Source organism: Asparagus officinalis, chromosome 7 (assembly GCF_001876935.1).
Source record: "Asparagus officinalis chromosome 7, Aspof.V1, whole genome shotgun sequence".
NCBI classification, from domain to species: domain Eukaryota; kingdom Viridiplantae; phylum Streptophyta; class Magnoliopsida; order Asparagales; family Asparagaceae; genus Asparagus; species Asparagus officinalis.
In genome coordinates this window covers 141,866,762-141,890,798 of record NC_033800.1, presented here as the reverse complement: position 1 = coordinate 141,890,798, position 24,037 = coordinate 141,866,762, and the positions used below count along the sequence as shown (strand labels likewise).

General features: G+C 35.1%; 2 protein-coding genes, 1 long non-coding RNA gene and 1 pseudogene across 5 annotated transcripts in view; 1 reads left to right on the top strand and 3 right to left on the bottom strand.

The window, feature by feature from the left end:
- On the bottom strand, positions 1,213-2,622 carry LOC109847880. Its single transcript, XM_020417112.1, has 4 exons — positions 2,222-2,622; positions 1,885-2,110; positions 1,318-1,793; positions 1,213-1,227 (listed from the first exon to the last, which is right to left on the bottom strand). Exons 1-4 carry the CDS (start codon positions 2,555-2,557, stop codon positions 1,213-1,215), a joined length of 1,053 nt encoding a protein of 350 aa, XP_020272701.1. The 5' UTR covers positions 2,558-2,622.
- On the bottom strand, positions 2,885-4,252 carry LOC109848200. Its single transcript, XR_002248728.1, has 2 exons — positions 4,207-4,252; positions 2,885-3,186 (listed from the first exon to the last, which is right to left on the bottom strand). It is a non-coding gene; the product is annotated as an uncharacterized LOC109848200 (long non-coding RNA).
- The window catches only part of LOC109848506 (cyclin-D-binding Myb-like transcription factor 1), a 46,014-nt gene continuing 26,595 nt past the window's right edge, over positions 4,619-24,037 (top strand). For 2 of the 3 annotated variants that reach the window (XR_002248825.1, XM_020418022.1), the window contains exons 1-2: positions 4,619-4,796; positions 23,017-23,600. Coding sequence is in view for 2 of the 3 variants with exons in the window: in XM_020418022.1 (XP_020273611.1) it covers positions 23,028-23,600 (573 nt within the window). In the remaining variant the exon portion in view is untranslated. Of the gene's footprint in view, positions 4,797-18,351; positions 18,865-23,016; positions 23,601-24,037 lie in introns of all 3 variants that reach the window. The other variant, XM_020418023.1, reaches the window with a different exon arrangement.
- On the bottom strand, positions 13,796-18,514 carry LOC109847879 (annotated as a pseudogene).

Sequence of the window (24,037 nt, the reverse complement as noted above, 5' to 3'; positions counted from 1 at the left end):
GAAAACGCAGAGTTGTGCCTGTTTAAAGGCTGAAAACGCACAGTTGTGCTGTTTTAGAGATTAACTCTGCGTTTCTAGACTAAAAACGCAGAGTTGAGCCTGTTAACGGCTGAAAACGCACAGTTGTGCTATTTTAGCGATTAACTCTGCGTTTTGATGTTGAAAACGCAGAGTTGAGCATGTGCGCTTTGACTCTGTAATGCAGAGGCGAACCTTAGGCGGGCTTGGCGGGCTTCAGGCTGAGTTCAATGTTCTGACGAAGTCCAGTCTTGCAGACGGACTTCAGAACATAACTTGCTAAGAAGAACAGGTCATAACTTTCAAACCGTACGTCGGAATTGGACGAATTACATATGAGGTCATAACTTTCAAACCGTAAGTCGGAATTGGACGAATTATATATGAAAATCGGCTATCTCGACGAGACGGGGCCATCTGAACCTAGCCGTAGGCTTTGGTTCGCTTCCTCCGTTTCGCCAAATTCCTTACGGTTTGAGAGATATCTGCATTCTAATATGAAGAGACCGTCAATTTGTAGTCTCTTTTGCTAGAGCTTTGCACAGATCGTCCTCTTGTAATCTTCGTCTTGGCTCCTTAAAAATATGAGAGTCGTCAGATTGTAACTCCCGATGTTGATTGTGAAGGCTGTTGAATTAGAGATTTCATCAGTTGTCGTGAAGGTCCTCAAATTGTAGCCTTCTGGAAGTCGTCAGATTGTAACTTCCGTCGTCGGTGTTTGATGGGGAATAAGCTATCTATTGTGATTTTTAGACAGCCTACATTTAGGTTTTTATTCGCATACGGTTATCGGGTCGAAATTACGGATACGATCCGAATATCTGGATATTTAAAATGCGCTAAGGGGGGGTTAGTCACCTAGAACTTTTTAAGTAGAACTGGTATAATTGGTAAAGTGAGATAATTTTTTAACACTGGGATAATTTAGTGGAACAATGATGGATAATTCTTAAAGTTGGATAATTTGGTACACTGGGATAATTTAGTGGAACAATGATGGATAATTCTTAAAGTTGGATAATTTGGTAGGATAATTTGATGGGATAATGGTGGATAATATTTGGTAGGATAATTTGATGGGATAATGGTGGATAATATTATGAAAGGGATAATTTGGTGGGGGTAACGGTGAGTATAAATTATTATTGTTAATAGTTGTATATTAAAAATAATATAAGATTGATAAGCAATTGATTAGTCTAGTAATAACTATAAAATATAATGCAATAAAACATCACTATTCATCTCAAATAATAAAATATTTTACAACTAAATAAAAATCTAAATTCCTAGAGTGACTCGACTTCCATCATCCCACATGGCATCTGTCATAGAATTTCTCCAAGCTCCTACAGCTGCTCGTTGAGTCTGTTGAGTCTGTAACTCATCTTCTTCATCGGAGTCATCATCTGCATCAGCAACATTTCGTGGAGCTTCTAGTGGAAGATCATAAATGTCGAAGTCATCATTTGTATTCTCTAATCTTAAAAAGTTATGCAATCCTACGCATGCAACGAACATCTTTATTTGTGTGGCATATGGAAAACCTGGAGGTTGGCTCTTGAAAATAGTGAATCTTGACTTAAAAACTCCAAAGATGCGCTCGACACAATTTCTAAGAGACGCATGCCGATGATTGAAAACTTCTTTTGAATTTCGTGGTCGTTGTCGATTATTAGCTGGGCCGAACTCTGAAAGATGGTACCTTTGACCTCGGTATGGAGCAAGAAATTGTAGCCTATTTGGATAGCCGCAGTCAACTAGATAAAATTTATCTACAAACAAGAATATAAATATGAATGAGAAAAAAATTGTAAAACTAAAAAATATGCTTTAATTGATGGAATACTATGTAAAGATTATTACTCTGTGGAAGTGGGAGTCCATAAGGTCTACTCATTGCATCCTTCAAGACTCTTGCATCATTAGCAGAACCCTCCCACCCAGCTAAGACATAAATGAATTTGAGATCAAATGTGCAAGCTGCCAAGACGTTCTGAGAGAGAAAACCATGTCTATTTCGATATGGCGTCTGATCTATGTTATACACCATGCACGGTATATGAGTCCCATCTATTGCACCGATACAGTCCTGAATAATCAATGTGTCAGACCATCTCAAGTGATGTGTGTGGGGGCATGCACGCATGTGTGCACGTGTGTGTGTCTGTGTGTGTGTAAATTCTAAAGCAATAATAATTACCTTGAAATAAGGCCAAAAGCGAGATTCTGATTTAACCTTATCAGGTGGATCAGTAGGGGGTGATGCCATCAAGCATGATGCTAAAGATACCAATGCATGTAATGCTTTATTGAAACATACACTGATGGTCCATTTTGAACGATCAAATAGATCCGTTGCAACAGAGTATCGTTGATTCTGACTAACCGTAAGAAGAAAAATAACAATCATCTCCTCAACACTAATGTGGTATGTGTCTTGTATATGGCCCCGCTCTCTCAAGATATTGCATAACTTCATGAAGCAATCTGGGTACATACGGTAAATTCTACGAAAATCTTGAGGATGATTATCCATCTTGGACTGTAAGTATGTGAGACCAAGATCTGTAATACCACGTCGAGGACTTCGAAAATTAAGCGTATTTGCTATGAACTCCCTTGATAGACATCCTGATACCTTTGTGATCAGATCTGCAGCCTCAGCAACTAATTCGATTACGCGAATCAAAAGATTATCATCGAAGTCTTTTCATGATGAAAATATAAAATGGGCAAATTTTGATCTTCCTCCATCCTATTAAATAATATAACCAATGAAATATAATCAATTTACATGAAACTTATGATGTAAATTTCTGTGTGGTAGGGTCCCAACCAAAACCAGAGTTATTTTTCATCAGGATCTCCACAGGTGCAATCTTTCTCTTCCATTGCTTTATCTTGTTCATTACATGATTATATCTAAAATCTTTTCCAAAATTTTCAACTAGAGGGGGTATCACATTCTTCAGAATCACATACTTTTTAAAACTGCCATTTGCTTGCTTATTTCCATTCTTAACTTCCTCTACTAACAGTCTAAGCAATTCGTTAGCCTCTGCTTCAGTCCATGTCATATAATCCATCCTTGCTCTTTTTTGTCCCTCACTTTCTAGACCTCGAAATATTTCTTCTTGATCCTGACTCTGTGATCTTATGTCCATCCTATAACAAATTCAAAAATAACTTTTCAAAATCTCAAATATAGAATTGGATTAAAATATTGGTGATGACAGACTAAACATGATGGTTAACAAAGTGAGCTTGAAGTTGCACAAACAACAATATAAACTTGATCATAACAGTTGTAAATTCATGGATCATGCTAATATATTTCATGGATCATGCTTATATATTTCAGCTAGTATTATTAGCACTTAGTTGATTGTTGTGCAAATATGGTGGAAGCTTAATATCATATATTTAAGCAGTATCATGTTCTAATTATAAAAGCTTGCATATCATGTAAGCTTGCATATCATACACAAGATATTATGAAATTTTTGTCTATTGCAACATAAACCCTAATTTCATATAAACCCTAATCATAAAAGCTTGTGTATCATATAAACCCTAATTTCATGTAAACTTATTTTTTGTCTATTGCAACATAAACCCTAATTTCATATAAACCCTAATCATAAAAGCTTGTGTAATGGATTGTCCACTTTTATCAGCATGTGGATCCGATAGATTTAGACCCGTATAAATTAAATAATTTTTTTTATCAAACAGAAAGAATTATCTAGTGATTTTTATTTATTGGATAATCGGTGTATCTTAAGACGTACGAGGACGTTCTTGTTTTTTCACAAGGATTAAATGGTGTAGTTGAGAATTTGTATATTAATTTCAAAAACTATTAATTTTATTCTTAAAATATTAACTGACTATCAATTAATTGGACATTGATCTGACAAAAAAATATTTTGACCACCGCTTGGACTATTGATACGTAGAAGCACAGAGACAGAAAACCATTAAAATACCAAAGCATTGATTGCTACCTGATCTCGTGGAAGCATACATACCAAACCATTAAAATACCAAACCATTAAAAAAACTATTGATACGTAGAAGCACATAGGTTTTCCCCCTCTACCATGAGTCCATTCATACGTATGAAGACACAAAATTAGATGAAAAAGTTTGAAATTAAAATCCAAAGCATTGAAGTTAATTTACCTGATCTCGTGGATGGGAAAATCACGGAAGCGCCGTTCTCTTTTTTTCCCCAATTGTTTCTTTTCAATGTGTGGGATAATTTTTGAGAGGGGAACTTATGGCTATATATATATGTAGTAAAATTAGTGGGATAATTATGATAAATTATCCCAATTCTAATTCAAGTAGAATTCTACTTGACTAACACACAAAATAAATAATACAATTCTAGTTCTACAAAAGTTCTACTTGACTAACACTATAAAAAAATATCCCATTTCCTAATTCTATGTGACTAACACCTTAAAAATTTATCCCACAGATTATCCCAATTCCAGATTTAAGTTCTAGGTGACTAACCCCCCGGGAGCCTATAACATGTACGCAAGTTATCCGCAACCCGACCCAAATTCAACTCAAAAGAACTCGAGAGAGTCCTAGAGTCTTCTTTCCAGATCGCAACCCGCCTCGGACTCCAAGCCTCCTCCGAGCTCCACCTCCGCCTCCGCCTCCGCCTCCGCCTCTTCGCGGCTCAACTCTTCAAGAAGTCCGACTCTCTAGCATCCGAGGCCTCAAAGGCTGTCGCCAGGGTCACGGGCAAGCCTGAACAAGTGAGTTCTCCCTCTCTTAAACCCTAACCTCTCTAATTCATGTTATATTTCCTTTCTTATGAATTCATGGGGTTTTTTCTTCTTGATGCCATTGTACTGATTTAGTGACTAATACGAGGAAGTGGGTTTTTGCTATAATGAGTTAGGATGAATCTGGGTCAATATATAAGCTTCGTTAGGAGATTTAGCTGACTTAGTACATTTTCAGAAACTACAGGTTCCGGTATTTGATAAATTTGGTCCTAATTGAACTTTTTCGGTGAGTCGGAGAATTGAGAGAACCCATTTCCTCATGGGGTGAAATTTTTTGAGAAGCTCGGTTATTTTGTATTACATGGATTTAACTGCATCCTATGTAGTATCTTTGGTACGGTAAGCGCAATGTTTGTTCCCTTTGTTAGTTCTTCAGTGTGCAATTAGACTTGTAAATGATCATTCTCCTTTAGGCACAGGGTGTGAAATTGGTAATCTAAATGTATTTACTTTGCTAGGGGATAACTTAAGCTTTATCCTCTAAAGCTCCTTCTGCTGCATCGAAACTCTGTAGTTGTGGTGAAGGGTGAGGGTTATGTTTTTACACTCCAACATACACCTCTGCAAATTGAGTGTTCTTTTCATGGGTGAAACTACAGTGAGGATTGATACTTCAGATAAACATTGAAAAAAAACATTGATGGATTGAATTGTTTTTTATTATTAAGACAACTTCTTGGGGAAAAAAAAAGAAAAAGAAAAAAGAAAAGGTTAAAATGACAAAGAGATTTTTTTTTTCTTTTGGTTTTTTGTTGAAAACAACTTTAAGGTTTCTTAACAACTGAACAGTGCCTGCAAACACAAGTGTACGACATATGCATTTGAGGTTTTGATTGTATTTTATTTTTATTCCATGCAAATAATTACGATAAAAGTTTTCTTGTTCATCTTCATCTCTTAGTGTCCTTCCTTCTTTTGTCAACTTACCTTACTGGCGTGCAGCTTATAGCCTTCAATATTGAAGGCAATGACAATTTTTAGGAGAAAATTTGTGTTGGTCATATAACTGCGCATATTCTGTATGACAAACCTCATGACATCATAACAGGCCCTAAACAAAAAATAAAAAATATTGAATACCATAACTAAAATCATATGTATTTTTTGTCATATCATATTCATATCTATTTCCCAAATATCCGATTAGTATCCGTATCATATCTGTATCCGACTCTCTAATATCCGAACCATATCCGTTTTCGTTTAATGCGGATATAATAATGCTTTTTTCTTACTGATGAATATCTGAACCGTATCCGTATTCGTTTTTAAAAAGTAGTTATGGTTATGGTAAGTGTGATATCCGAACCGTATCCAAACCGAATGCACCCCTACTGGGGAGTAATGATGAAGTGCTATGTACATCTTTCCAAGAAGACTCACGAGAGCATCCACCTCATCACCAAGGAGATCAACTTGAATTCCCAATATCGACGAAAAACAAGATCCTCAGCAAATATAATGACCACAAATAGAAGAGTTGATCCTTTTCATGCTTTTTGTTGCATGATTATCAGAGGAGAAGCATAAGTATGCACTTTAAAAGTAATCCTTTAAGAAAACATGCGTGCGGAAACTTTAATTTGCAGTGCGTATCACCTGATAGTAGGTTGAGTGGAAGAAGGATTTTATGATAGACTTTGAAATTTAGAAGTATCTTATAGGTCTTTTATGAAGTACGAATTACTGCAACAATGGATGATCAACTTAATATGCCCCTTTTGTGAAGAAAAAATAATTTAATAATCTATATCTATATCCATATCCGTACTACACATAAAAAAAGATTGGAATGCTAAAACTTTTGAATGCCCTTTTACTCCTCTTAAATTTGATAATTTCAACTTTACTCTAATTATTTTCTTTATTTGATTTATTTTAAGGTCTCATTCAATGAGTCTTAAATTAAATTAAATGCAAATCATCGTAATGATAATATTTAATTAGTCTTAGGCTCTTAAAGATCCCATAACTTATTTAATAAATGCATATGTTATGGATCCAATTAACTAACCCACTCTTTTATTTTTTTTTCCTTTACATAACCTCTTTTTCATCTCTATATTAAAAATGATGACCATCCATCTTCAACTCATCACATTACATGCTAAGCTAAATATCTATACAAACACAATGGTTTATGAAATATGTTATGTGGAAATTTTGTCAAATGGTTTATAGTGTACGTGGCTTGCATATGTATGTACACATGCATACATTGGATAATATTTATCAAATGGTTTGTAGACTTAAAGATTTATTTTTTATGGAGTTGAAGATTATGTTTCATGTTCAATTTGTGGCTCTTCATTTGTGTTTTTTTTGAATCCTTGAAAAAGAGAAGGATAATAGACTATAGGAAAATTATTTAAGAGTATGTATACATCCGATTTGGGAACCAAAGATTGTTTTTAGTATGTGCATTTTTTTATCGTGAATCAGGTAAGATTCCTAGTGATCTTTTAATACATTGAAAGAACATATGGTCTTATTTTTCAAGTTTATCCAAAGCCATTTAAAGATTTTTCCTCCTTGCACAATGTTGTGAAGAGCTTTTTGTGATATTTGTTATAAGTTGCGCCTTTTCTTTTGAATACAGGTCATAGGTTGTGCTTTCTTGTTCATTAGATGTATTCATGGTTTAATTCTTAATTGATTACTTGATTCATATGCACTTTTAGTTCCCTTACCGAACGCTTTCAATGTTAATTGTCATTTTGATTTTCTTACCTCTATTAAGCATCTTTTATGTTCTTTCATTAATAATTGTGTTGAATCATAAAGCTTTGTTTGTCTTCTTTTTGATTAACCACCGATATATTCTTTGTTCCTATCAACTTTAGGCTACAAAAATTAACTAATAAAACATATTGGCTATCTATTGTCTACTCATTGAGTAAATCAGAATAAACAAACCTATATACGACATATTTGATTGAATTGCATAAATATTTTGATTTCTTGTATGAAATCTAGATTAATTTGTCTCTGTTGCGCGCAGCGAAAATTTCGACAGAGTTTCTGGTGCACAATAAGAGAGAAAGATCAATAAGAATTACTGTCTCACCAAGAAAACAAGAATCTAAAGCGAATATCTCAATAAAGTAAGATATCGGCTCTTCCTCTCATCGGTTCTAGGACTGACTTGTCGAGGGATCCTAAAAAGTAAAAACTATTATAATGATCATAAACACAAACAAATTAATTTTACGTGGTTCGGCAAACTGCCTACGTCCACGGGGCAAGGAGGGGAGAGATCTACTATTAGAGAGAGAATGCAACTAGGGTTTACAATCACTCAATCTAAACCCTCACACAAACTCTCGGATCCCTCACAAAAGGGATACCAAAATCCCTCTCAAAAGTCGCTGATTTTTCTTCACCAAACACAGCCACACGAACTCCTATTCTCCTGCTGCGATTTTTTCTGCCGCAGCCGCTAAAAATCCGTGCACCTCCTTCGCTATCAAAGAAGAAATATGTATCCGACTTTTTCTCTCCTGCACACCCTCAATTGCACACTCCATGAAAACCTAAGAGCACTTAGCTTTATAGGCATGAATTTGCTTTTTCGGGTGGGCCAGTTTAGCTCGCTGAAGCCTCCAAAAAATCATCACGAGTTGAGTTCGGATGTGGCCCCCACGCGTTTTCTTTTCACGCGTCTTCTTTTGGCTCTTCACGTGAGTTCACAATTCTCCACCTTGGTGAAGTTTTTTCAAAACTGAGCCAACACCAACCAAATAAATGTCCCACTTGTTACGTTCAGGACGAAGTGAAAACAATTCACGACAACGGACTTAATCCACAACAAGTCGAGACCCAAACAAGAGTGCGAATACTCTCCCAAACGTCGATGTCTACTCACCAAATCGGTCTCACCCCCATCAAATAATCCAACCCGGCTGCATCATAAAGACTGCCTACGTATCCTCTTGTCCAAGGAATCAAGCCTCACGTAGTTTACCCAAATGGTCGCGAACGACCTCAATCCAATAGAAGAGTTCGCAACCCTTTTCCAATATCAACTCTGTGGCTGATAGCACCTCCAATGGTCTCAAACACCTCCACCTGAGGTGAACCAATGGTCATATCCAAACTATATCTATTAGCTGCACTCGAATCAAAACCTAACTCATCATCTGCATCCAGAACCAAATGATCTCCAAACTGTGTCACCTCAGTTGGAATCCCAAACGATGCAGAATGATCTGGAGTATATGGAATAATCTCCACCCAATGTGAAATAGCATCAATCTCCACCTGTTGCGATACAATTAAGGTCTGTCCAAAACTCTCCACCTGCTGAGAGTCAATTGGCTTCCTCATCGAAACCTCATCCAAAGTGACACAATCAGACCTATCTTCCAATAGAGTTTTACCTCCAATCACAGCAGTTGATAACTTTTTAATAGGATGACTCAAATATGTCAAAGTCTCAGTCCAGAACCTTTTCTGTAAATCATTGCTTGACCACAAACACCGATCCTCCTCCAGCAAGATACGGTTCTCCAAATTTGTCATCCTATCAAGTTGTCATTAGATTTTCTTTCCAACGAAGTGTTTTGAAATGTCGTGAGCTCGGCTCATTACAGAAACATATCCATCTTATACCTCCCACCAAAATCAGAATAAAGTACCTTCACCTTTCTGTCCATCTTACACTTCTTCAAACTGTTAGAGACTACTAGGACTTTATCCATAGGGGATTTGGTTGCAATCCAAACACGCCTAGAACAGCCACCAATAAAGAAAATCAAACTTCTATTACCTCCCAATGATGCCCCCTTGGAAGGCCCCCAAACATTCACGTGAACTCCTCCAGAACGATCCTTAGCGCGGTGAATAGAGGTGCCAAACTTCACCTTAGTCTTCTTGCTCACATCAATATGTTCATCAGATTTCAAACTGCAGGTCTTCGCACCCTCTTTCAATCTATGCAAGAAATCAATACAGGAATGGTCAAGCCCCAAATATCGCAGTCTAGTCGAATTAATAGAAGTCAGTTCTTCACCTGCCACTATACCTCCAGTCAAGTAATACAGATTATTCCTCCTGACGTCCTTCATCACAATCCGAGAGTCTTTCACAATCTTAAGAACCATATCCTCAATTCGAACATTCAGACCCTCTTCAACCAAAACTCCAATCGAGATCAAGTTCTTCCCCAAAGAAGGAACATATCTCACATCATTTAACTCCCTAACAGTCCCGTTAAACATCTTTATGCGAATTCTTTCTTTCCTAAGGATTTGGCATACACGGTTATCAGCCATGTACATCATACCACTATCCAGTTTCTCAAAACTGGAGAACCATTTCCTTCTAGGACACACATGATAGGTCGCACCACTATCCAACATTCACTCAGATTCCTCCGAATAGCTACATGTAGGACTGATAGAAAGCGAATAAATAAAAGAGTCAGAAATATTACCATCCGATACGATGTTTGCTTCTGATGATGGTTGCTTCTCTTTTCCCTTTTGTTTATTTTTCATTCATTCGTCGAGCTTTGGGCAGTCTTTATTCCAATGATCAGTCTCCTTGCACCAAGCACACTGATCTTTTCTAATTGTAGGATGTCCTACTCTAGACTGTGACTTTCAATTTTTTTCGGTTTGGACCCTTCCCACTTGCGACCAACACCTCTGCTACCGACTCAGTTAAAGTCTCATTATCCTTTTTTCGAAGCTGATAATTCACCAGTACAGCAGTGACCTCACTATACGAAAGAGATGTCTTCCCATTAATCAGAGTCAGGACGAAGGCCTCATATTCTTCGTCGGGCAAGGAACTCAACAACAGCAATGCCTTGTCCTCGTCTTCAATCATAACATCCACATTCGTCAAATCCGTAAGAAGCTTTGTGTAGGTATTCATGTGATCTCAAATTGAGGTTCCCTTCTTCAACTGAAAACGATAAAGTCTTCTTTTCAAATACAAGCGGTTCTCAACACTCTTTATCAGATACTTGCTTTCGAGAATCTCCCAAATCTTCTTTGTAGAAATCTCATTCATCACATCATATTTTAGATCTTGAGTCAAACAAGACCTAATCACACCACACGTCGTTCGATTCATCTTCTTTCAAACCTTCTCTTCAATGTCATCTGGTTTGCCATCTAACTCCAATATATCCTCCAAATTTTGCGCGTTCAGCGCATCCAAAACCTCGCATCTTCATAATCCAAAATTATTTATGCAATTAAATTTCTCCACATCTATCTTCATAGAGTGGATATTCAAACTCTGAATAGTCTTCGCGCCAGAAGCACCACCCTCGACACCCGAAGAACCCCGATATCTTTCTTAACGCACCAACGAACGAAGAATAGATCCAAAACTGAAAAGATAGAGTCTTTACCAAAAGATCTTACATTTATCACCAAACGAAACCCTAGACGAGCCTCCAAATTGATCTACTCCAACCAAACCCTAGATCTGAAACCTGAGCTCTGATACCACTTGTTGCGCATAGCGAAAATTTCGGCAGAGTTTCTGGTGCACAATAAGAGAGAAAGATCAATAAGAATTCATGTTTCATCAAGGAAATAAGAATCTGAAGCGAATATATCAACAAAGTGAGATATCGGTTCTTTCTCTCATTAGTTCTAGGACTGACTTGTCAAGGGATCCTAAAAACTATTACAATGGTCACAAACATAAACAAATCAATTTTACGTGGTTCGGCAAACTGTCTACGTCCATGGGGCAATGAGGGAGGATCTACTATTAGAGAGAGAATACAACTAGGATTTACAATCACTCAATCTAAACCTTCACACAAACTCTCAGATCCCTCACAAAGGGGATACCAAAATCCCTCTCAAAAGCCGCTGATTTTTCTTCACCAAACAGCCGCACAAACTCCTATTCTCCTGCTGCGATTTTTTCTGCCGCAGCCGCTAAAAATCCTTGCACCTCCTTCGCTGTCAAAGAAGAAATATGTAGCCGACTTTTTCTCTCCTGCACACCCTCAATTGCACACTCCACGAAAACCTAGGAGTACTTGGCTTTATAGGCACAAATTTGCTTTTTCGGGTGGGCCAGTTTAGCTCGCTGAAGCCTCCAAAAAATCATCACGAGTTGAGTTCGGATGTAGCCCCCACGAGTTTTCTTTTCACGCGTCTTCTTTTGGCTCTTCACGTGAGTTCACAGTCTCTTGATTGAGATTCTTTAATCTGTATTAAAAAAATTAACATATACAATTCCCATGAACTTTGCTATTCTAACAATATCTTTATATAGTTGTGATTGCATCTTACTATTATAGCTTTTGTAATTTTACATCTAATAATAATTTTTTACTATTCCAACAAGATGCTAGGCATTTAATATTAAGTTTCTTTATTTAGTGGCCTTGGTAACTTTTGCGCATGATATATTACGTATCAATATACCATAAGTAAACATTATGTCGTAAGTACATATTTAAGAATCAATAATGTAGAATATATTATTTACTAATAACTTCTTAAACCAAGTACGCCACGTGCAATGCACGTGTGGCATATTAGTCTATATCTTCAATACTTACTACATATAAAAGAAGATTGACTTGTCAAAAACTTTTGATTTCCATTTTTACCCTTTTAGGTTTGATAATTCTCAAATATGCCATTGGTTATAATTAATCATTTTAATCATATATTATAACCTCTTGTTAATTATGCATTTCCTCACTTTTTTGAAACATTTGGTCACGCTATTATTTTATTATTTTAGTATGTTATTTCATAGAAAATTTGAAATTTGTGCCTAATTTGTCTTCACTTAATACTAGTATTTAGACCCGTGCAAGCACGGTTTTTAAAAGATTTTCTGCAAATATTGAACATGTTACGAAAATAAAGTATTCTGTTTTAGATATGAAGTATAGTGGTGGAAGTGAACCGAATAATTAGAATTCATTCATCTGCGAAATACTAATTAGAGTTTTAAAAAAGAAAAGATGAGCAAGAAATAATATCAAGTTTTAATATAAGTCCCTTAAATATTTAATATTTTGAAACTGGTTTCTCAAATCAGTGAAATTGCTATTAGGTGTTCTTATTCCTAAATAATATCAAAATTAGCCCTTTGTTTTATTGAAATTGATAATAGTTTCCCAAAATCTCAGTAGTTGTTTCAAATCAATCCCTCCAATTAAAAGTAGAAGTAGCATTTCGAAGGGTTATTTAAAGCACCTTACGAAAATTGGTGGCCTAATAACGATTTCAATAATGTGAATGTTTAATTTTAATAATTGGGGAACCTAATAGCAGTTTTAACAATATAAGAGAATAATTCAAAAAAAGAAATATTTAAGGGACTAATATCGAAACTAATAAGTAAAATTGCAATGAAACTCACTCTTCTTTTAACTTTATATTTCTCTTTCTTATTCAAGAATCCATATTTATTCACAAACTTTTCATTAATTCTTTAATTTAATGATTTAATGAAAGTAGTCCCTCAAATAATTGAAATTACTATTAGCTTGCTCGAAACGATGCAAATATCCTCAAACTATAGATAAATGTAATACACATTCCATTATAATTTTGATACCTTAAATTAAAAACTCAGTGAGCTTTGTCAACTTTTGAAATTTACAATTCAAAAGCTATGGTATGAAAATTTACTTGGAATAGACTGAGCCTCTGTGGCTATCTTCTAGAATAGACTTAAGTAAATTGAGGTAAATAGTAATACAGGGGATAAGACTGAGGAGCCTCTTTGGCTTATTTTTAGTCTTATTTTTAGTCTTATCATCTGTGGCTTATTTTTAGTCTTATCCCCTTTTACTTAGGTAAATTAAGTTAAATAGTTTTTCAGAGGAGATATGCCTCCTTTATCGAAGTAAAAAAGAAATACAGGGTCTTTAAAGGATTCGGTCAGGAGAACCACTCCATTTATTGTTGCCACTACTATTGCCATTATTATTATTATCCATTATAACTAATAAGTCATAGCAAACATGAGATTTAGAAGTGATATACATCCCAAGGGAATAAAGAAACATACATGTCAGATTTGCGTCCTAATTGTTTCTGCGGAATAATAATCTGCACTGAGTGTGAATCACTGGTATCTAGGATAGGATGGCTCATTATACATATTGCACAAGACACTCTTCGAACTTTCTGAACTTGTTGAAATAGAGAGTTTTCAGTTTAAAAGTTCAAGGACAGACTAAAATAAGTTGTTTAAATTTAACAATGAGAATCTTTTTTAATGGATATATATTTAGTATATATATACCTTGTCAGGTAAGTAGGAAGGACCACAGGCTACTTTCTTGCATTTGCCAGTCTCCCCCTCAGATGTTACACCATAAGCCTTTTGGCTTTCCTCAAACTCCACCTGTCATCCAAAACAGCAAACAATGGTTGAAACTTCCCCATTGGAAGGTCAAATGATCATCGTTTTTGTGGTTCCTTTTAAAAAATTGTCCTTTTCTTTCAATCTCCCTCTTAGCAAATAATTTTCTTACATTCTATTCTGGTTTGTTAAGCATATAGGTACCACCGTAAACAACACTTAAGCGAGCAAATCCCTGCAAAGGACAAATCAATATCCTAAGATTAGATGAGTTGCAACAAATAAAGCTATCAAAATGATTGATGATGTTTTTCCAAAATTTTGACAGATAAACCTGCTATGACACACACAGTTCAAATTATCCACATCAGATTAATAGGTACTACACATAATGTCTCTCCACATCATTGATGTGTTATCAGTCCATCTCCAAAGCCATTTACCTCGAAGAGCTTTATTCATAGTTTTTAAGTGGAGAATCCATACCCCTCCTTGCCATTTAGGTTTGCACATTTCCCCCCATTTAACATGATTAGATGCTCATTTAGTATCTTCAGATCCCGCCCAAAAAAACCTCCACATATGTTTGTTATTCCTATCAATCGCCCAATGAGGATATTCATATAAAGACATTCAAAAAATCTGCTTTTTTCTTATGTAAGTTCTTCCATTGAATTTGGCTCTACAATAAAGAAATCGCAAGTTCAAAATTTGACTCTAAAAAATAGAGAGATCTGAACAACATCTTAAAGAATTCGATGCCCAACCCTTAGCAACCAGACATAACCATCTATGCGACTAAATTTGTCTTATGTCCTACTAAATCTGTAAACATCACCATCATCATCATCAATGAAGCATTGTTTAATCTGCACACAAAAGATCACCAATAACCACACAAAAATTGATTTCAAAATTTCAAATTATTTGTATGCATAAAAAATTGCCCTTTTCTTTCAATTTCCCTCTTAGCAAATAATTTTCTTACCTTGCATTCTGGTTTGTTAAGCATATCGGTACCAACGTAAACAGCACTTAAGCGAGCAAATCCCTACAAAGGACAAATCAATGGATGCATAAGACATCTAAAATTTTGTCGAAATCTAATCAATGGAAGAAAATTTATGAGTTCAAACCTAGGGGAGTTCACCTAATCCATAAAGAGTGTAAATATATGGAGATCCTCCTTGAAAGTGTAATAGTGACTATGCATAAAGCTAATAAAAACGAAATTTTGATGAGCACCCTTTTACTTCTGCAAGCAATATTAATGAGGAGTCTTTGTGAATAGACTTAAGTAAAAGGGGATAAGATTGAGGAGCCTCTCTGAACTTAATGTAGTAAACTGAAGAACAAAAGGGGATAAGATTGAGATCTCTCGGTTGATGCCTCTTATCTATGTACCTTTTAGGGTTTGAAACCTCCCCTTGTTTCGATGGAGGAACCTCTAGATTTAGAATGAACCCTAGATAATCCCATGTTTGGTTTTCGAATCGGATCGATTCGGGTCCGAACCGGGGTACAAAGAACCGCAATAGAGGCGATTTGGAACAAAATCAAAATATTTTTAGGGTGAGAAATTTTTAGAGAGAGAGAGAATGTTACCGATTGAAGAGGAGGCGGCGGCGATGGACTCTGTTGAGGATGGAGGAGATTTGATACTAATGTCAACGTTGTCGCTGAGGAAGAGTATGATGCTAATGTGATTGGGGTCAGGATTGTTGAAGAGGGAAGAAGATGAGATGGGAATTTGTTGAAGAGGGAAGAAGATGAAATGGGGAAAGGGAAACCACAACGGAGCTTGAGTTCTCAAGGTAGAACACGATGTCTGAAGTTGAAGAAGACGAAGCAGAGATTTAATAAAAATGAGGAAAGGGAAAACCGTACTAGATATGGGGGGAACGTGGGTTGGTTATTCATTTAATTTTTTTCATTGTTTATAATATTAGGTTACTATTCATATCACCTGTTTTGTTGTTCTCTTTTAGTAATAAAGAAATAGATTTAAAATTCTGCAAAAATTAAAAATAAGAAAAATTCATTAGGCTCATGCCTTAGAGCATCTCCAAGGATCCTTACAATGTCCCTTAATCTAGGGGGAGTTTTAAGGGAGGGGGATGTTCTCCTCCAATGGTTCCTCCTTAAAAGTCCTCTTACCCCTTAATTATTCATATTTAGTGTTTTAATTTTATAGATTAAGATTTAATTAAATATATGGTTTATTTATAAATGAATAAATAATTAAATATTAATAACTAAAATTAAATAAATAATTAATTTAAAGTAAGAAATTATCTTATATAATTATTAAATTAATTAATCATATTAAAATTTAATAAATAATTAATTTATATAATAATTAATTTATATAAATCATGTTAAAAGTATTAATTATATATTAACTATATATTAACTAAATTTAATTAACTATACATTAACTTTATTTAAAAAAAAAATATTAATATAAAATTATAAGGGGAAGGTTAAGGGACTTTAACCTTCCCCTTAATTTGGGGAGGGAGTTAAGGGGTTTGGGGTGAAGGGAAAAGTTTTCCGGCCCCTTGGAGCACCTTCCCCTTCATTCTCCCTTAATCTAGCTAAGGGGCCGGATTTTTCCGGCCCCTTGGAGATGCTCTTATGCCTCTGGGTTTCACCTCTTTTGGAGAACTACCTGTTGTCTTTCATCTTATTAGCCTCTTAAAAGTATGATAATAGTATGAAAAATAATTTGTATTTATTGTAATTGTAATAATATTAATAGTATAATAATTTTAATAGTGTTTTTAAATTAATTTAATAATTATACAATTTAGTAAATTATTTACTAATAGTACAATAAACTAATTATTAAATTAAAATGTAGTTGCTAATAGTATTATAAATATGCTATGTATAGTATTATTATATTTAAAAGAAAAGAAATTATTTAATATATAATAATTATTTTAATAAATTATAATAATTATCCAAACTGTGATAATTAATCATATAGTTCTTTATACATAGTTTTATCATATAATTTATTCATTTAAACAAAATTGTGATTGTTCATTTATATTACTATGCAAGTCATTTCATTATTTTATAGCCAACAACAAAAAAATTAAAAAATATAAAACATAATAAATATATTCTCGTCCAAAGCACGTGCACTATACTAGTTAATAGAAAAGAAACTTCCTAGAAAAAATTCACAGACTTTATATCTTCACTTGGCACGATTAATATATTCTAAGAAAAAATTACCCCCACCCACTTTCTGTCTCAATTATTTGATCGAGTCCACAAATTTTTTTTACCCAGATGTAAAAGACTTACATCCACGCATGCGTGGCCTGCTTCATTACATTTGCAGCCCAATTATAGCTTCTCCAACCCAACGCTAAATCGCCAATATGACGCAAACTCAACGCCATTTCACTCTCCAACCGTGCGCTATTTTTAGCTCTATTTTGGGAAGGTGCTACAGTGTCGCACAAGATTTGGCGCAACACTGTAGCTTTGGCGCAGAATTTTTTGGGGAGGTTCTCATGTGAAACCGATGACCTTCTCGTTGATGAGGATGGCGTTGCTCATTTGCTGCAGCGCGCAGGAGATGCTCCCGCCCAATTGGACGAGCACCAAGGCTGATGTTTTGTTGAGTTCTAGGGTTAGGGTTTTTGGCGAGGGAGCGAAAGGGGGAAATTCGAAGAGTAGAAATTAAGAGAGAGGGAGAAAGAGGAGATGATCATAGGCTGTTCCTTTGCATATCAGTCCCTTTACATCATTGGTGTTATGGTATTAGCCCCCCATATCTTCATAATTTGACATTAGAGTCCCCAAACCTTCATTGGTAATTTAATATTAGTCCTCCAAACCTTCATTCGTATTATATAATTATGAAAGTAATATTTATACTTTAATTTGTGGTGTTAAATGTAAATGTAATCTTTAGTTGAATGTAAATGTAATCTTTAGTTGAATTTATGAAAGTAATATTTTAATTTGATTTAGCATTTAATTTTTATATTTTTATTTTATTCATAAAATATATTATTATAATTAATTATATGTAATATATTATATAATTATATAATTTGTTAAATATTTTTTAAATAGATAAAAATGTTAAAAGATAAGAATAATAAAAGAAATATTATTTTTTGTGTAAAATTTGGTGTAATGGATTGGAGAGATGCTCTTAAGCCCCCATTTTGACGCCACCCACTTTTTGTCTCAGTTATCGGATCGAGAGTCCTCAAAAATTTCCCGCTCACTGTCTCAGATACTTGATTGAGAGTCCTCCATAATTTACAAACCCTAATTGTCATCTCCTTTCTATCATCAATGATCGATAGTCCCCGACCATGATCGGTGATCTCTGCAATGACGACGCCCTCCATGTGCTTGACCGCAGCAAACACTAAATCCTTGGTCCCTTCACATCATCGACGACGAGATCTCCCTCGGCAAACCCTAAATCCTCAATCTCTTCACATCGTCGACGAAGACCACTCTCTCTGCAAACCCTAAGTCCTCGATCCCTTCACATCATCGACGACGACCTCTCCCTGCAAACCCTAAGTTCTTGATCCCTTCACATCGTCGACGGCGACCTCTCCCTCTGCAAATTGGCAATCTTTGCAAACACCAAGTCTTCACATACTTCATATCTTCGACAACGACCTCTCCCTCTACAAATTGACGACCTTCGCAAACCCGAATTCTTCAGCCCCTTCATATCATTGACGAGGTACCAAACACTTCTTCCCCTTCTCAATTTCGGAACTTGATTTATGATTTTGATTGCAATTTAAGTCCCTGTTGCTTTGGTTTATGGTTTTGGTGCCTTGAAATAATTGAAATGATGATTCTAGATAAAGGTGAAAATTTTGTATCGCTTTGCTTCAATATGCATGTTATTTGTATTCGATGGTTTAGTTATCGTTAGTATTCTCTCAGTTTCAGAACTTGATTTATAAATTTTGTTTCTCAGACAAGTTGATTTATGTATTTATGGAATAGATTTTGATAAGGTATTAAAGCGTAGCAGAAACAAGTCAAAAATTGGAAAAATATGCTATGAATTTTTTGGTGCATAGTTTTAGTAGTCTTTGTTGAATCCCTAACTGTCAATCTAATTGGAAAGAACTTTGTGATCATACTATATTTGAAGTTCCAGGGCTTGATTTGGTGTGGTATTAAAAAAATACTGTGATCCTTGGCTCTATGATCCATATAGATATTGGATGATGGAACTCATTGTATCATATTCGATTGATGTCAAATATGCAACCTTTTGTGTTTTGCACATGTGTAGAATTACTGAATAACTACAATGATGGTTTAGTTGATTAGATAATATGTTCTCGTCACATGTAATTATTATTCATATTTCAACAAAAAGTTCCTAATGCTGCTCCAACTTTCCAATATTTTCAAATTGGCACTTACCAATTGTTAACTATGGCCTTAAATTGTCTTATATTGTTTATGACCAAAAATTCATCGTATTTAGTATGCTAATTAGTTATCGACAAGGCTAGGAAGAATGGATATTGATTTGCAAATATGAAATCAGTAATTTGTCTAGGGGAATTGCAACAATCTTTGTGCACATTCTCATTTTATGGTTGGCATGAAGGCTAACCTAGTGCGAGATCTTTAAATTAGATCTAGATATTCACATATGTGCCACAAAGACAATATTCGCATATGTGCCACAAAGACAAAGGTTATTAACTGATTTAGATTGCAATCCTAGTGAACTTCTGGAGGATAAAATCATGGACGAGCTTATCAGGTGGTAAAAGCTTTATATTTTCTGTTTCTTGTTGGAGGCCTTCACCTATAAAATCATGGACGTGCTTATCAAGTGCTCAAAATTTTGTATAATCTTTTTCCTGTCGGACGCCTTTATCTAGTAAGTTATTGATCAAATGGGATGAGTCCTTTTAATGACAATAGAAGAATAAGATCACCGGCCTGCATTTATAAGGGATGCAAGGGAAATTCAATTTGTAGAGAAACTGATTTCAACAATTAAAACCGATGATGAGAAGTAGCAAACATAGTGCTCCGATAATGAGAAGTAGCCAGATTGATGAGCATTCTAGTCATAGTGCTCTGATGATGAGAAGTAGCACAGAAGAATATCCTTCAAGGTATTCTGGACATAGTGCTATTGGTCTTGTTATTTTGTCTGATTTACTGTGCTCTTTACTTAACTATAACAAAATGAATTACTTTTGCAACTGGAGAGTGTGGTATCGAGAGGTATTTTGCGAGGCATTCTACATCTAGTGCTACTGGTATTTACATTTACTTTTCAATGGTGAATTATTAATGTGCTTAGTTTACTGTAAAACTTATCATAATGAACTACATTTGCAGCTGTAGACCATGGCAACTAATAGATGACATTAATATGAAATTTCACACTTTCTATCATGATGGTATACTGTCTTGATACATTTGCATATGAATGAAAATGTGAATCAATTTTGTTAATAGTATCTTGTCCTATTCATGATTTTAGGTAGTTAATGTGTTTTCCATATTCTGATACCTTTATCAGCTTCATGTTTCTGTGTCCATTTTGATACTTGCTTCTTCAAGTAAACCTATAATTTTTTTTTCCTTTACTATGAAATAAACACTTGTATAATATTCTGCTTCAAAGAGGGTGTTGTAGCTGTTAACATTATGAAGTTGATGCCATAATGGATTATGAGGTTTTTTAGTGTCAGCGGCTGATTTCATTTTTAAATGAATGTTCAGTTTTTTTTGTTATTTACAATGAAATTCACAGCTGATATCAAAGTTAGCTCCTTCTATCTCCGTGAACAAATTTTATGGTTTCCAAATGGAGATGTAAATGTAGTTTAAACTATGTTCCCTAATGTAGTAGATTAGATTATAATTTGCATTAGAAACAAGAATCTATAGTAAAAGAATATCATAAAAACATTTTTGTTTAAATTTAATATTTATGTTGTTTAGTGATTTACTTTGTGAGAGGATCATAACTTGTTTTAGAGGATGTAGAGTTAAGACTAAGTGATTTCTTTCTTTTGCTTATTTCACTATGTGAAGGTATGTTTCTATGTTTATTTCTTCCTTTTTTTGTCTTTCCTATAAGCTCTAGATTCATTTCTCCATCAAAATCTATGCTATCTTTACTACTATCGTCCTCGTCTCTCTTCTTTTTCTTCTTCCTCTTTTCCTTTTTATCACTTAATGCCATTTCAGGCTCCTTCCATTTGATAGTTTTCTTATTATTATTCTCCATTGACATAGATGAATCCAACAACTACTACTTGCTGAATGAAACTGGAACTAAGAGCAAGGAGAAAGGGCTGTGAGCAGAGAAGTGGTGAGAACAAGATACATGTTGTCACTGTTAGGAGCTGATCGTCAAAGAACTGTAGAGGGGGGAGAGAGATGACTGAGGCGGCAACAGGTGGATAAGAATTTTCCTGGGGATTTTTATGCCCTAGATTGAAGAAGGTTGTATTGCTGGATGCCGAAAGGGTGACCATTACTTATCCAACTCTTGGACCCGACCCAACCCTACATGTTTTTATGAAATTACCCTCAAATCATGAAAATTACTATTAGATCCCTCAAATCTTAAGTTATCCTAAAATTAGTCCCTCAAATCACTGAAATTGTTATAAGTCCTGCAAATCTTAATTTATTTTAAAATTAGTCCCTAAAATCATTGAAATTCATCACAACGATATTTTGGGTCAGAGTTAGTCTTATTAAATATTAGGTCGATTTTTCCTTGAGAAACCAAGCAATTAAGGAACTCACATGCAGACTGCATGAATCAAATAATAAATTTAGGGAGTTTTTTGATATTGGTTCCTAATATCTTTCATATTCTGAAATTATTTCCTCAAATCATGAAAGTTGCTATTAGGTCCCTCAAACCTTTGTTATTTTGAAATTATTCCCTCAAATCATTAAAATTGGTATTAATTTGCTCAAATTGTAAGTTATTTTAAAATTAGTTCTTTAAACCAATAGAGAAAATAGCAAATAAAGACAAAGTAGTCACTTAAAGTCATTTAAATTGCTATTAGATCATTAAATTCTTATAGGTTGTTTTATATTAATCCTTCTAATTCCTAGTTTTACTCTTAGTTGGAGGGACTAATTCTAAAATAACTCAAGATTTGCTGGACCTATAACAATTTCAATGATTTGAGTGACTAATCTTAAAATAACTTAAGATTTGCAGGACTTATAACAATTTCAGCGATTTGTGGGACTAATTTTAGGATAACTTAAGATTTGAGAGATCTAATAGTAATTTTCATGATTTGAGGGAAATTTTGTAAAAACGGGACGGGACGTGTCGGGTCAGGTTGGATCTGGGGGTCGGATAAGTAATTGCCACCCCTCGGCCTCGGGCGTCCAGCAATACAACCTTCGTCAATCTAGGACATAAAAATTCCCAACAAAATTCATCTCCCCCTTTTGCCGCCTCAATCGTCGCTCTCCTCTCCTCCCTCTACAGTTTTTTGACGATCAGCTCCTGACGGCGGTGACAGCTATCTTATTCTCACCCCTTCTCTTCTGCTCACCGCCATTGCTCCTTGCTCTTAGTTCTAGTTTCTGTTGATCATGTAATCGTTGTTGGATTCTTCTATGTTAATAGAAAATATTAATAAGAAAAGTATCAAATAGAAGGAGTCTGAGATGACATTGAATGATAAAAAGGAGAAGAGGAAGAAGAAAAAGGAGAAGAGAGGTGCAAAGGACGACAACAATAAAGATAGCACAGATTTTGATAGAAAAGATGATTTTAGAGCTCATAGGAAAGACAAGAAGAAGCAAGAAAGGAGGAATGTGGAATCTTTACGGCTAGAAGCTAATGAGATTGCTAGTGCAACAGGTACAGAGAGTATGGAATTGATAGACAAGGAGAAGAGGAGGAGGAAAAAGAAGAGAGATAAAGAGGAAGATGACAATAAAGAGAGTACAAGCGTTGATCAAGAAGGCGAAAAGATTGGTTTTTTATCACTAGAGTCTAGTGAGAAATCCACTACTGCAGGAGATATAGGATGTTATCAAAGCGAAGAGTGCGATGGTTCAGTTATTGGTAATAAGAAGAGAAAAGGGGAAGTCAGCATTGAAGCAGGAACTGATAAGAAGAAGAGGAAGAAAAATGAGCAGAAGGATGGAGCAAGTGACAGGGCGAAGCCCTCATCAGGAAAATCTAAGAAAGCTACTAAGGATAAGGTTGGAAAAGAGACAGAGGAACCTACTTCGGCGATGAAGAAGAAAGTGGCATCTCAGCCAGAGGAAAATTCAAAATTGAAGAGGGTTAGTTTTTCCGGCGACATAGAGGTATTTCCGCCCAAGGTTAACTCTGACGGTGAAGAAGAAGAATATGATGAGGACAACTTGGTCCGCGGGAAAAGATTCACCGAGGCAGAAGATCAGTTGATCAAAGATTCTGTTTACAATTACATAAAGGTGAGTTTCTTGATTTTCAAATAATTAGATAGACTCCTCCGGATAAGATACACACACATCACAAGTTTCCATCTTATTCTATTGTGATTACGATTAGTATTTCCCTTTTATGAGTTAGTGTTTGTTGTCAAATACTCTTCATTACACTGCGATAGGATGTCATTTGGTTTAATGCTCCTGTTAATGTTCAAGCATTTTCACATGAGGTTGCTTAGGAAGGCTTGCCTCTATAAATTGCGAGTCTCACAGACTGCAACTTATGGTTTCTTAGCTTTAATGTGACCTTTTTTTAAACTGTATATTGAATTTCAAGTTTATTTTTCTGACTCTGTTTGACCATTATAAGTTAGGGTTCAATATTTGTGTAGACTTATTGCTAAAGACCTTAACACGTTAGCCTGTATGATTAAGCACAATATAGATCCACTCAACCAGAT